At 40.6% G+C, this 15,678-nt stretch overlaps 1 protein-coding gene across 1 annotated transcript in view; it reads left to right on the top strand.

Annotated features, from left to right (window-relative positions):
• Positions 1–15,678, top strand: part of DNAH14 (dynein axonemal heavy chain 14) — a 551,687-nt gene that overhangs the window by 133,185 nt on the left and 402,824 nt on the right. Inside the window, exons 11-12 of the mRNA XM_043511487.1 lie at positions 327–465; positions 14,339–14,470. Coding sequence (XP_043367422.1) covers positions 327–465; positions 14,339–14,470 — 271 coding nt within the window. The remainder of the gene's footprint in view (positions 1–326; positions 466–14,338; positions 14,471–15,678) is intronic.

The following is a 15,678-nucleotide window of genomic DNA, read 5'->3' as shown; positions in this document are numbered from 1 at the left end:
CAGTCTTTCTGCTGAATTTTAAAGGCTTTGCATCTGTCTTTTATGAGGATAATTGCCTTTAACATGTTAGGATATTAGGTTTAGAAATAACAATGGTTAGTTTAATCAATAATAGGAAAAGAATTATATGTATCATAAAGAGAAGTTAGAACTTTTTTGAGTTCAATAATGTCTCCAGCTTGAGAATATTAAAGAATTAAAAGGGAGAAAACAGCATGGAGTTTCAGTTACAATGTATTTCTGTAGTGTCTACTTAACTTTTAATGTTACAAAAAGAGAAGCACTTGTATACATTTTACACCTTGAGATGCTTTTCTTGTTTCCAGAACTATGATGTACAGCCAGCTTTTTTTGGCTGATGAATTATTTCTAAGCTGCTTGCTTTATATCCAAGGACTGTGTGAAGATGCATGTAACATTAATAGCCGCAAACGATCAGAAGATAATGCAATTTATTTGATAAAGGTGAGCAAAGCAACAATATTTTAAAGTGTAAATACACAAAAAATTAATGGCTCCATATATCACACTTCAGTAAATATTAGTGATGAAGTTAAAAAGATACGTTAAGATATTCTTGCATAAATCTGAAAAAGGGCAACAAAGGCATTTCAGGCATGGGGAATGTGAGCACATGACTGGTTATAGAGTTTTACTTTCCAACAAAACAAGTGAATGGGGAATTCGGTGTCGGCTTGCCAACTGAAAATGGGACTGATTTGAAGTATCCATTTAAGAATTGATGTGCATCGTTTAAAGTGTGTGAATTGTACAGTGTATCACCAATACAATGCAGTATGTTGTTGTGACATGAAGTCGTTTATACTAAGTCCCAAAAAGCTTAAAATCTATCTCACTGGAGATGTTGGGCATGTCACTTCCCTTATCTGTACTTCAGTTATCTCATCTGTAAAATGGGGATAATGATACTAACCTCTTTTTTGTAAAGTACTTTGAGATTTATGGATGAAAAGTACAATGTAAGAGGTAGGTTTTATCACTGTTCTGATTATTTCATTACATGTGTATTGTGGGGCCCTGATTGGGCCCTCCAGGTGCCATCTACCACAATATAGAAAATAAACTGTTTGAATACTGATGGAATCTGCCATAAAGAAACAAGGTGATCTGAAAAAAGTTGTGTGTTTTTTCATTGCAATAGGAAACTAGCATTATTTTAGACAGTTTTTTCTATATTTGACCATTTGTAAACCAGCTACATTTTATACATTGTAAATACAATTTTCACAATGATATTTTATTTGTTCACTGAAATCTTCTTAGCTTACTTTTCCTTTTGCCATATACCTGTCAATTCTATACAAAATATCACTGTTAAACTAATAGTTCTTCATTGAGTGGTTTTCTAGATGTCTTCCATTTGTAATATTGCACATCCCTTAACGCCAGAGTTTGGAACTTTTTTTCTTGCTAGCAGTCCCCCTGTTGGTCTGTGGATGGTCCTGGAATGCTCGCTCCTATTCCACCTCCAAAGGCATAAAGAGACGGGTTGACCAACTGCCACTCAGTTTTTTCAACAATGGCCTTAGGCTAGAGGCAGAACATTTTAGCAGTCCTGTATCTCTGTTTTAAACTTGGGCAGTTAGGTATTGTAAATAGTTTTTGTTTTAGTCAGATAGCTTTAGATAAGTTCTTTGGTAGTATTTTAATGTTAGCTAGTATTTTAAGATAGTTTTTAATGTTTAGTTAGGTACTAGGTGATAGGCAACTATGTGGGCTCCTAAATCTCTTGGTTTTAAAACATGCCTCTCATGTAACATTGCCTGGTCAGAGACACTCATAAGTGTTTTAGTATGTGAGAGTGATGGATTGTCCTTCAGGATAGGTTGTAGATCCTTGATGCGCTGGAGAGGTTTTAGTTGCGGGCTGCAGTTGACCTATCCTGAAGGACGATCCCTCACTCTCACAGACCTTGGGGAACAGGCCAGTTCTCGCTTACAGTCAGCCCCCCAACCTGAAGCAAATACTCCCCAGCAACTACACACCATACAACAAAAACACCAACCCAGGAACGAAACCCTGCAACAAAGCCCGATGCCAACTGTGTCCACATATCTATTCAAGGAACACCATCATAGGATATAACCACATTGGCCACACCATCAGGGGCTTGTTCACCTGCGCATCTGCCAGTATGATATATATCATCATGTGCCAGCAATGCCCCTCTGCCATGTACAATGGCCAAACTGGACAGTCTCTGTGCAAAAGAAGAAATGGACACAAATCTGACATCAGGAATCAGTATATTCAAAAACTAGTAGGAGAACACTTCAATCTCTCTGGTCACTCAATAACAGACCTAAAAATGGCAATTCTTCAACAAAAAAAACCTTCAAAAACAGATTCCAACGTGAAACTGCAGAACTGGAATTAATTTGCAAACTGGACACCATCAGAGTTGTCCTGAATAAAGGCTGGGAGTGGTTGGGTCATTATAAAACCTAAACCTAATTTCCCCTATACTAATTTCCCTCCTACTGTTAATCACACCTTCTTGTCAACTGTCTGAAATGCTACCTCTCCAACGCATCATCAAGGATCTACAACCTATCCTGAAGGACGACCCATCACTCTCACAGATCTTGAGAGACAGGCCAGTCCTTGCTTACAGACAGCCCCCCCAACCTGAAGCAAATACTCACCAGCAACCACACACCACACAACAGAACCACTAACCCAGGAACCTATCCTTGCAACAAAGCCCGTTGCCAACTCTGTCCACATATCTATTCAGGGGATACCATCATAGGGCCTAATCACATCAGCCACACTGTCAGAGGCTCGTTCACCTGCGCATCTACCAATGTGATATATGCCATCATGTGCCAGCAATGCCCCTCTGCCATGTACATTGGCCAAACTGGACAGTCTCTACATAAAAGAATGAATGGACACAAATCAGACATCAAGAATTATAACATTCAAAAACCAGTTGGAGAACACTTCAATCTCTCTGGTCACTCGATCACAGATCTTAGAGTGGCTATCCTTCAACAAAAAAGCTTCAAAAACAGACTCCAACGAGAGACTGCTGAATTGGAATTAATTTGCAAACTGGATACAATTAACTTCGGCTTGAATAGAGACTGGGAATGGATGAGTCATTACACAAAGTAAAACTATTTCCCCATGGTATTTCTCTCTCCCACCCCACCCCCCACTGTTCCTCTGATATTCTTGTTAACTGCTGGAATTAGCCTACCTTGCTTGTCACCATGAAAGGTTTTCCTCCTCCCCCCCCCCCGCTGCTGCTGATGGCTTATCTTAAGTGATCACTCTCCTTACAGTGTGTATGATAAACCCATTGTTTCATGTTCTCTCTGTGTGTGTATATAAATCTCTCCTCTGTTTTTTCCACCAAATGCGTCCGATGAAGTGAGCTGTAGCTCACGAAAGCTTATGCTCTAATAAATTTGTTAGTCTCTAAGGTGCCACAAGTACTCCTTTTCTTTTTGCGAATACAGACTAACACGGCTGCTACTCTGAAACCTGTCTGAAATGAGCCACTCTCATTACCACTTCAAAAGTTATTTTTCCTCCCTTGGTATCCTGCTATCAATTGAATTGTCTCGTTAAAGTAACCTCACGCTTGGTAAGGCAATTCACATCTTTTCGTGTATTTATACCTGCCCCTGTATCTTCCACTCCACTCCATGCATCTGATGAAGTGGGTTCTAGCCCACGAAAGCTTATGCCCAAATAAATTTGTTAATCCCTAAGGTGCCACAAGGACTGCTTGTTGTTTTTGCTGATGCAGACTAACACAGCTACCACTCTGTAAACCGAGGATATATCTCCTGGACAGATGCAAGACTGGACTCAGATCCTGGTGAATCAGATCAGTCGGTCTCCAGTATCCCCTCTACAAGTAGTATTTCTGTGGCAGTTAAAAATCTTTGGCTGAAAAGGGACATATTTCTTTCTCCAGATCCTTTGAAGAAAAAGAAGACAAGATTCAAGCTGCTGTTTTGGAAGGCATAGATAAGTGTTTTCTGAAGCTCTGAAGAGATTGGTACTGTTAAAAAGAGTGGCTTCAATGCCACCTCTGCAGGTAACAGTAGCATCTACTGTGTGTACTTCATTAGTACTCAAGGATGCACAGATATCATCTCAGTTCAAGGGTGCTGCTTCCCTGACTACTTTCTTGCTGGTATTGTATACAACTTTACCAATAGGTTATATAGCTGCAGCATTCGTACTGATTACTTCAGCTCCCACATTTGTGGTACCATTAGATTTAGTGGTATGTGACCGTTCAGAATCACCAGTGGCTCATGCTTCTAATCAGTTATTGGTACCATATATGGGTGAATCATTGGTACTGGCTATTGAACATCTGCCTGCAGGATCTGACACTCACTCAATGAAGACTCCTCCTTGAGCTAGTCATCTTTGTTTGAGAGAATGTTCATTGGCTTCTGAGGCAAGTTTGGAGGGATTTCTTTCTTGCCTGCCTGCCTATTGTTCCTGAGATTTGTCCTAAAATCAGACTCCAGAAGTCTTCCCAGAAGGATTATATATTAGATTCCAAGGCCAGAAGGGACCTCCTGTATAACACAGGACATAGAACTGCCCCAAAATAATTTCTAGGGCATATTTTTTAGAAAAATATTCAATCCTGATTTTAAAATTGACAGTTACATTTTTAACAGCGAGGATAAGTATGCTTTATTTCCAGTATGAAACAGTCTAGCTTCAAATTCCAGCCATTGGATCATGTTATACCTTTCTCTGCTAAATTGAAAAGACTTATTTTCAAATATTTGTTACCCATATAGACTATACTCAAGTCACCCCTTAACCTTCTGTTTGTTAAGCTAGATAGAATGAGCTTCTTGAATCTTTTTTCAGAGTAGCAGCCGTGTTAGTCTGTATTTGCAAAAAGAAAAGGAGTACTTGTGGCACCTTAGAGACTAACAAATTTATTAGAGCATAAGCTTTCGTGAGCTACAGCTCACTTCATCGGATGCATTTGGTGGAAAAAACAGAGGAGAGATTTATATACACACACAGAGAACATGAAACAATGGGTTTATCATACACACTGTAAGGAGAGTGATCACTTAAGATAAGCCATCAGCAGCAGCGGGGAGGGGGGAAAGGAGGAAAACCTTGCATGGTGACAAGCAAGGTAAGCAAATTCCAGCAGTTAACAAGAATATCAGAGGAACAGTGGGGGGTGGGGTGGGAGGGAGAAATACCATGGGGAAATAGTTTTAGTTTGTGTAATGACTCATCCATTCCCAGTCTCTATTCAAGCCGAAGTTAATTGTATCCAGTTTGCAAATTAATTCCAATTCAGCAGTCTCTCGTTGGAGTCTGTTTTTGAAGCTTTTTTGTTGAAGGATAGCCACTCTTAGGTCTGTAATCGAGTGACCAGAGAGATTGAAGTGTTCTCCGACTGGTTTTTGAATGTTATAATTCTTGACGTCTGATTTGTGTCCATTTATTCTTTTATGTAGAGACTGTCCAGTTTGGCCAATGTACATGGCAGAGGGGTATTGCTGGCACATGATGGCATATATCACATTGGTAGATGTGCAGGTGAACGAGCCTCTGATAGTGTGGCTGATGTGATTAGGCCCTATGATGGTATCCCCTGAATAGATATGTGGACAGAGTTGGCAACGGGCTTTGTTGCAAGGATAGGTTCCTGGGTTAGTGGTTCTGTTGTGTGGTGTGTGGTTGCTGGTGAGTATTTGCTTCAGATTGGGGGGCTGTCTGTAAGCAAGGACTGGCCTGTCTCCCAAGATCTGTGAGAGTGATGGGTCGTCCTTCAGGATAGGTTGTAGATCCTTGATGATGCGTTGGAGAGGTTTTAGTTGGGGGCTGAAGGTGATGGCTAGTGGTGTTCTGTTGTTTTCTTTGTTGGGCCTGTCCTGTAGTAGGTGACTTCTGGGTACTCTTCTGGCTCTGTCAATCTGTTTCTTCACTTCAGCAGGTGGGTATTGTAGTTGTAGGAATGCATGATAGAGATCTTGTAGATGTTTGTCTCTGTCTGAGGAGTTGGAGCAAATGCGGTTATATCGTAGAGCTTGGCTGTAGACAATGGATCAAGTGGTATGATCTGGATGAAAGCTAGAGGCATGTAGGTAGGAATAGCGGTCAGTAGGTTTCCGATATAGGGTGGTGGTTATGTGACCATCGCTTATTAGTACCGTAGTGTCCAGGAAGTGGATCTCTTGTGTGGACTGGTCCAGGCTGAGGTTGATGGTGGGATGGAAATTGTTGAAATGGTGGAATTCCTCAAGAGCTTCTTTTCCATGGGTCCAGATGATGAAGATGTCATCAATGTAGCGCAAGTAGAGTAGGGGCATTAGGGGACGAGAGCTGAGGAAGCATTGTTCTAAGTCAGCCATAAAAATGTTGGCATACTGTGGGGCCATGCAGGTATCCATCGCAGTGCCGCTGATTTGAAGGTATACATTGTCACCAAATGTGAAATAGTTATGGGTCAGGACAAAGTCACAAAGTTCAGCCACCAGGTTAGCCATGACATTATCGGGGATACTGTTCCTGACAGCTTGTAGTCCATCTTTGTGTGGAATGTTGGTGTAGAGGGCTTCTACATCCATAGTGGCTAGGATGGTGTTTTTAGGAAGATAACCAATAGACTGTAGTTTCCTCAGGATGTCAGTGGTGTCTCGAAGATAGCTGGGAGTGCTGGTAACGAAGGGTCTGAGGAGGGAGTCTACATAGCCAGACAATCCTGCTGTCAGGGTGCCAATGCCTGAGATGATGGGGCGTCCAGGATTTCCAGGTTTATGGATCTTGGGTAGCAGATAGAATACCCCAGGTCGGGGTTCTAAGGGTGTGTCTGTGCGTATTTGTTCTTGTGCTTTTTCAGGGAGTTTCTTGAGCAAATTCTGTAGTTTCTTTTGGTAACTCTCAGTGGGATCAGAGGGTAATGGCTTGTAGAAAGTGGTGTTGGAGAGCTGCCTGGTAGCCTCTTGTTCATACTCCGACCTATTCATGATGACGACAGCACCTCCTTTGTCAGCCTTTTTGATTATGATGTCAGAGTTGTTTCTGAGGCTGTGGATGGCACTGTGTTCTGCATGGTTGAGGTAATGGGGTAAGCGATGCTGCTTTTCCACAATTTCAGCTCGTGCACGTCGGCGGAAGCACTCTATGTAGAAATCCAGTCTGCTGTTTCAACCTTCAGGAGGAGTCCACCCAGAATCCTTCTTTTTGTAGTGTTGGCAGGAAGGTCTCTGTGGGTTAATATGTTGGTCAGAGGTGTGTTGGAAATATTCCTTGAGTCTGAGACGTTGAAAATAGGATTCTAGGTCACCACAGAACTGTATCATGTTCGTGGGGTGGAGGGGCAAAAGGAGAGGCCCCGAGATAGGACAGATTCTTCTGCTGGGCTAAGAGTATAGTTGGATAGATTAACAATATTGCTGGGTGGCTATCCTTCAACAGAAAAGCTTCAAAAACAGACTCCAACGAGAGACTGCTGAATTGGAATTAATTTGCAAACTGGATACAATTAACTTCGGCTTGAATAGAGACTGGGAATGGATGAGTCATTACACAAACTAAAACTATTTCCCCATGGTATTTCTACCCCCCACCCCACCCCCCACTGTTCCTCTGATATTCTTGTTAACTGCTGGGATTTGCCTACCTTGCTTGTCACCATGAAAGGTTTTCCTCCTCCCCCACCCCCCCCGCTGCTGCTGATGGCTTATCTTAAGTGATCACTCTCCTTACAGTGTGTATGATAAACCCATTGTTTCATGTTCTCTGTGTGTGTATATTAATCTCTCCTCTGTTTTTTCCACCAAATGCATCCGATGAAGTGAGCTGTAGCTCACGAAAGCTTATGCTCTAATAAATTTGTTAGTCTCTAAGGTGCCACAAGTACTCCTTTTCTTCTTGAATCTATCACTGTAAGGCATATTTTCTAATCCTTTGATCATTCTTGTGGCTCTTCTCTGAACTCTCTGCAATTTTCAACATCTTTTTTGAATTGTGGGAACCAGAATTGGATACAGTATTCCAGCAGCAGTCACATCAGTGTTAAAAAGAAAGGCAAAATAAACTATTTACTCCTACTTGAGATTCCCCTCTTTATGCATCAAAAGACTGCATTAGCCCTTTTGACCACAGCATCGCATTGGGAGTTTGTTTAGCTGATTATTCACCATGAGCCCTAAATGTTTATCAGAGTCGCTGCTTACAAGGATAGTGTTTTGTCTTGTGTATATTTGGCTTACATTCTTTGTTCCTAGTCGCATGCATTTACATTTAGCAATATTAAAACACATGGTTTGTGCCCAGCTTACGAAGCAGATCAGATAGCTCTGTACCAGTGACCTGTCTTCATTATCGCTCCCCCAATTTTTGTATAATCTGCTAATGTTATCAGTAATTATTTTCTTTTCTTCCAGGTCATTTATAAAAATATAAAATATAGTTGGGACCCCACTTTTATCTGGAAACAAAAGTTCAGAATGCTGACTCTTGCTGTTATATTCCCGTGAGTGAATCTGCTGGATTGGTTTACAGCTCTGGATATGTTGGATGGGTATATTCACATCTCCATCTATCCAGCTTGCAAACAATATTTAAGATTAAGATCCTCAGCCTGGCAGGATCCAAGTGTGGAGGGGCTTGGTGTGGGGGGATCCAGTTGTAGGGTTGGAAGCTTCTGTTTGGGGCAGTCTGGGTGTGGGTGGCTCCATGGGGGGTCCAGGGGCGGAGGGGCAAGTCTGAATGCATAGGAGCTCGGGAGAGTCCAGGGGCAGAGGGAATGGGACTCTGAAGGGGGTGGGGTGAAGGTGGTTGGGGCTCAGCAGGAGTGGTCTGAGTGCTGGGAGGGTGAAGATTGGTGTGGTCGAGGTCCAGGTGATCTTGTTGGGGCTCAGTGAGATGGGAGTCTGGGTGCAGGGGAACTTAGCAGGGAGTGGTCTGGGTGCAGGGGTAGGGGTCCAGATGCAGGGGGGCGGGGGTCCTGGTGTAGGAGGGATGGAGCTCGGCGGAGGGGTATGAGCTCTTCCAGTCTCTCTCCTCATAAAATAAGCCTTTCATTCCCCTGACCATCCTAGTAGTGCTTGTATGTGCCTGTTCCAGTTTAAATTAATCATTCTTGAACATGGGTGACCAGAATTTGACAGAGTAGTCAAATGAGGTCTTACCAGTGGCTTGTTAATGGGATTAATACTTCACTTGTCTCTACTGGAAATGCCTCGCCAAGTACATCCTAGGATCACATTTGCCTTTTTCAGAGCTGCAACACATTGGTGCTCATAGTCATCCTGTGATTGACTCTCACAACCAGGTTTCTTTCCTCCTTTGTTGTTTCCAACTGATGAGCCTCCAGCTGGTAACAGAAATTCTGAATATTAGACTGCAAGTGTGTGACCTTGCACTTTGTACTATTGATTTTCATCTAATTTCTGTCACTCCAATGTTCTAGGCTATCCAGATAGAATCATGGAATATCAGGGTTGGAAGGGACCTCAGGAGATCATCTTGTCCAACCCCCTGCTCAAAGCAGGACCAGTCCTCAATTTTTGCCCCAGATCCCTAAATGACCCCCTCAAAGATTGAGCTCACAACCCTGGGTTTAGCAGGCCAATGCTCAAACCACTGAGCTATCCCTCCTCCCCCAAAAAATAAAGGGGACAAGTGTCAAGAGGAGAGGCAGCTGTTACTTATCTCTTTTCTCAATCCAAGGTGGGGAACTGAACCAGCATCTCCAGCACCCCAGGCTAGTACAGATTTTCATGTATAATATTCTGATCCTCCCCTAAATTGATGACTCCCAGCTTAGTATCATCAGCATATTTCATTAGGACACTCCTACCTTTTGTGCAATGTCATTAATAAAAATATTGAATGATTCTTGTCCCCACACTGATCTTGGGAAACTCCACTAGTAACGTCCCTTTAGTCCAGTAATTCACCTTTCAGTACAATTTATCTTCTTCCTATTAGCTGATTCCACATCCACCTTACAATGCTTGTACTGATCCCCATCTTCCCTGATTTAATTAATGATTTTCCATATGGTATCATGTCAAATGCTTTACTGAAGTCCAGTTCCCTTGTCTAAAAAATCAGTTATTTTAGCAAAGAAGGAAATCAGGTTAGTCTGGCATGATCTATCCTTGGTAAACCCATGTTGCATTACATCACCTTTACCATTAACTTCTGTGAATTTAATTCTTTCCTTCACAGTTTACTCTAAAACCTTGCATACTACTGAGGTCAGATTAAAAGGACTATAATTGCCCGGACCACGTTTTCCCCCTTTCTTAAATATTAGTATGATGTTAGCTGTTCTCCAGTCATATGGTACTACCCCCACATAAATAGATTTATTAATACTCCTTGCTACTGGACTAGCAATCGCATGTGCCATTTCTTTCAGTATTCGGTGATGGAATTTATCAGGTCCCTTTGATTTGAGTGCATTAAGCTCTTTAGGTGTTTCTTCCACCTCAGAGGTGGTACTTTTCTAGACACTCATTTCCATCAGCAGTACTGCCTTCATGCATATGCTCCTTATTGAAAACTGAGGCAAAGTATTCATTTAGTTTTTGGCCATACCTACATTATCATTAATCTTCCCCTCAGCATTACATAGCGGTTCATCCTCATCCTTCCTTATTCTCATTTTATTTATATAAACTAAAAATCCTTTTAGTATTTATTATGATTTCCCTGGCAAGAGCTAATTCGGCTTGACTTTTAGCAATTCTCACTTTATTTCTACATTTTCTAACTCGCATGATGTAGTTTTCTTTGTTCATCAGCCTCTTTTTTCCATTCCTTCTGGCTCTCTGCTTACTCATAATAATATTTTTGAGATGGTTGCTGATCCAGATGGATCCAGAGCCTTTCCCTACAAGTTTTTTCCCCCCTAAGTTTGGAATGCAAATTTCAGATCGCTTTTTGTATAGTTGATTTGCAGAATTTCTAAGCCTTTGCAATTAAGCCTTTAAGCTCTTCAGTCCAGTTGACCTCTTCAACCAACTCCCTTCATTTCTCAGTCTGCCCTTTTGAAATAAAAAATCGTAGTTGATGACTTGGTGTTGATTATCTTTCCATTTAATTTAAACTGAATCAACTTTTGATCACTTGATCCAAGATTATTTCCTTTAACCAGCTTGTTACAGTAACGATAGGATAAAGAAAGCAGACCTATCCTATCCAGGAATAAGTTGTCCCTACCAATACTAATAGCATTTATTCTCCAATCTATATCCAGGAAGTTAGTCTCCCAAAGTATTTTTCTCTAATAATATTAGAGATTATTATCCATATCCAAGATTGACCCAGAGGATCTATAGCAGACCCCTGATATTACCCCCACAACCTTCTTTTACAATTCTTTCCCATGGCGATTTTGACCCAAACAGATTGATATTTTTTTTAATACTGTCACTTCATATTTCATTACAGTTACTGTTTCATTGATGTACAGTGCTATTTCATCACCTTAGTCCTCTCTCTCCTAAACACACATTTCTTTCAAAACCTGTATGTCAGTCACGAATGCTATTTCATCATGTTTTTGTAATCCCTAGAATATCTGGTTTGACCTTCTGCACAAATAGTTCCATTTCCTCCATTTTACTGCCCAGACTCCTTGCATTCATGTAGAAGCATTCCAGTTGTTTCCCTTGGACTTCACCCAGTTTTTTAGCTGGATTGGATATAGTCCTTTCACTAAGTGTAACACCTGCCTGAATACTACTCCAATCAACATTTCCATTTTTTTTCTCCTTCCTTTTCATACTCTTACCTTGTGGTGTTCCGTTATCCCTTACTGCATCTTCATTTACTTGATTTTCTTCCTACTGTGGATTGAAGCAAGGCGTGTAGAGATTTCACAAGTTTCTCCCAAAGTTCTCCCAGTATCTTCTAGCATAAAGCCCTTCTTATCAGTCATTCTAGTCTTGATCCCAAAAGGTTAATATCCCAGGTACTCAAGTGGAGTCCATCAGTTGAAGAGTCTCTCTGTGAATTCTTGTCAATGGTCAGTCATCCCAAAACCTTCCTCATAGCACTAATCCTTGACACTGTACAGTCTCTACAGTTTCCCAGTGAGTTCTGTTGTCCCTTCATTAATGGTTAGAGCCTTCTCAAGCTTGCAAAGGCCTTCCATTTGTGCTTCCTCAACCAACTCTAACAATGATAATGGATACCAGTTTGAAGGTTGCATCCAAACATCATCAGACTCGAGCATTGTGGCCTCAGAAAGGACTCTTCTACATACATATGGTGTTAGAACTTTGAACAGTTCATCTGGTCTGTATAATCTTTCATCTGATTCTGGCCAAAAAGATCTGGAGATGTTGCTTACCCTTCAATTCCACTAATTCTAAGAACTTTAGTGAAGCTCAAGCAAGCCTCAGCTTCCATAAGTCTCATCGCACCAGCATGTCCCAGACCATACTGGCTTCTGGATGGTTGATACCATCACAGATCATCCCTCTTCTGGTTCCCAACTTGATATCAGAGAACAATTGGACAATTCTTTATCTGAAAGTGTCATCCCTACATCTGACAGCCTGGAAGCTAGCTTCTTGAATGAGACTTAGAAATTCTCTTCTCAAGAAGTTCAGGACATTTTAATAAATAGCAGAAGCTTTCCACTTGAGCAACTTGGAAAAGATTGGATGATTGGCCTCAGAGTCTTAATATTTCACCTTTTCAGTTCGATATACCTTCCATTTTAGATTATCTTCTGTCCTTAAAATCTTCTGCATTGTTGATTAGTTCCATTAAAGTGCACCTAGCTTCAATATTTGCCTATCATCCTAAGAATGATGGTTTTAATATATTTTCTTATCCTACTTCTCAAAGATTTCTTAAGTATTTCCAGCTATAAAGGATCCATATGCTCCATGAATTCTTGTTGTGTTGTCTAGTTTAACGAAAACCCTGTTTGAACCTTTAGCTACTTGTCCATTAAATTTTTTGTCCATGAAAACAGTATTTTTAGTAGCTATTACTTCTGCATGAACAGTGGGTGAAAACGTAGAGGTCTGGTCCTGTCTATATGATTTTTCAGAGGGATAAGGTTTTATTAAGGACTTATCCAAGTTTCTTGCCTAAGATTGTGAATGAATTTCATGTTTAACTAGTCAATTAACGTACCAATATTTTGTCCAAAACCTCACACTAATAGAGTAGAAAGGACTCTAGTTAGAGTCCCAACTTTAGCCTTTTATCTGAACAGAACTAAATCTTTTAGGCTTTCTTTAATTATTTGTGGCATCAATAGAGTTAAAGATTGTTTGTTTTTCTCAGATACGTTCAAATTAGATTTCAAGATTTATTAAATTGTACTATCAATTTGCAAGTTGGGATGCCCAGTTGACAGTTAGGGCACATTTTACAAGAGCCCAAGCTGCTTCTGTAGCTTTTTAATATTGTCTGAGTTTTAGAAATTTGTAAGGCACGTGGGTATCTGTCCATACTTTCATGAACATGCAGTTGAACAGGCAACTAGAGAAGATGCAGCCTTTGATAAAGTAGTGCTTAGATCTGTCTTTATGTAAAACTTTGATATGCACCTCCATTTGTTAACTGCTTTTCAGTCTCCACAAGTGGGAGACGTATAGACAAATGAGGTTACTCACTTTACAGTAACTGATGAGTTGTCTATATGTATTCCATGACCTTCCCTCCTTCCCCACAATTCAGAGTCCTTACAAGATTTTGGCTGGTGAAGGATCTGAGTGGCAGTTGGTCTGCCCTGTCCCTTTATGCCCTCTGGAAAGGTGGAGGCAGGAGGGGTGCATTCTGAGAGCATGTGTGGAGCGCAGGAGACGGCTAGCAAGAAAAAAAATCTGACCTCTGATGCTAGTGGGTGTGCGATACTATGAGTGCAATATATATAGACAGCCTATCTTGAACAACATCAAATTACTATAAGGTAAGTAACCTCTCTCTTTCTCTTCCACTGCTCTAACCACCATATGTTTGTCTCACACACACATACTCCTTATTTAAGGGAGTGCACTGCACTGGTTCTGCATGACCTGCATTAAAATTAAATTCATTTTTTCTCATCTTCCTGCACTGAATTTTAATTCATTGTCTTCACCTTCCAGGCTTTATGTAGCTCCTCCCCTGCCTATATTGCACTTTTCTGTCATTTTAAACTATTCTTCCACTTGGGGACCTGCACTCTGACAGTTGTCCTTCCTCTTGTGTTCACTTCGCATTTTGGGGCCTAGTGCCTGTATGCTGCTACTGTGCAGGAGGATGGGTTGGGATGAAGCATGAGCTGATGTCTAACTGCTAGGTTTTCTTTCACTACTCGCGGTATTTTTTCCATTTATTCATTTAGGTGGACAGGTCTCACACATATTCTTTGGATGAGTTTTGTGAGGAGCAATATCAACAGAATAAGGAAGCACTTCATCAACTACAGGCTTTCAGGGAGAAAGTAATTCAAGCCATTCAAAGTACTTTTTTAAGGGTAATTATTTAAGATTCTTTGCTATTTTTATTTTTATGGTTTTATCCTGCATGTGGTGTTCCTCTTCAAGTTCTATTTAAAAAACTATTAGGTGTTTGCATGTACAGGTACCTTCTCTTCTCATATTGCAGACTACAAGAACATTTATTGTATTTTAGTTTTCCATATAATAAGATTTTCCTTTTTGTTCTTTACTCTACTTAATAGAAATACTATATCATATATAATTTTCTTTTAAGAGCCATGTGGTTTCAGTGAGGTCTACAGTTTAATGATTTTGAAATTCAATCAAATATTTATTTAATATAATACCATGCTTTGAAGGCTACTTCAAGAAGTGGAAACTGACTGTAAATGTAAATAATTGTACATTAGGTGCTGTCAAATGGATTAAATAAACTGAAAAAAGAGAGAGAGAATGTTTCCTTTCTAATTTATTTCAGATATAATGATATTGGGTGTTACTTGTTACAATAGCACATTAAGAATTTCCAGACAGAAGTATGATTTTTTTTTTAATTGAAGATGTCAATATACATATTGTAAAATGGCATCTGGGTGATGCAAGTTTTCTAAGACTTCATACAGAGGCTTTAACTCCTGTGTATACAATCCGACTGAAGACTGCATAAGAGCTTTCTGCTCTGGGGCAAAATAAACTTGCCTATTAATGGTTCTGGTCCTGCAGCCATTGCTCACATTAGTAGTCCTGTTCATTTGAATGCGACTATGCAGGAGGTAAGGATTGCATGATTATGCTTTTTGTTAGGGCCATAGGAACCTTTCCACTCAAATGTATAGATCTTTAAATTGTGTGGTCTGTTTGAATGAGTCTCTTCAGCCCTGGTCCCCTTTGCCTGATATGTATGTGTACAAATGGAGGATTTTCACTTAGATCATGGTTCTTGGTCACCTGAATGGTGGCATCATCTTGCTCAGGCACTATTTTGGAAGCTTATGTGCAGTCTTTTTTTTCCTGCCTGTAAGGTGTAGGGACATGAAAATATTTATTGAAAATACATTAACAGCTATCGTTCTCACTGTGCACTTAACTGTGCCTGAAGAAACGGAGGGTATGCTTGCATTACAAGAGCTGCAGCAGCACAGCTGTGGCACTGTAGTTATGCACCTGTAACACTGTAGTGTAGACATGTGCTATGGTTTGTCACAAACAGGACATGAGTGCTCTGGTCTTGTGGGTAGGACCA

This window comes from Dermochelys coriacea, chromosome 3, assembly GCF_009764565.3.
Source record: "Dermochelys coriacea isolate rDerCor1 chromosome 3, rDerCor1.pri.v4, whole genome shotgun sequence".
Lineage (NCBI taxonomy): Eukaryota > Metazoa > Chordata > Testudines > Dermochelyidae > Dermochelys > Dermochelys coriacea.
Note: the sequence above shows the minus strand (reverse complement) of the source record. Positions and strands in the feature narration are given on the sequence as shown.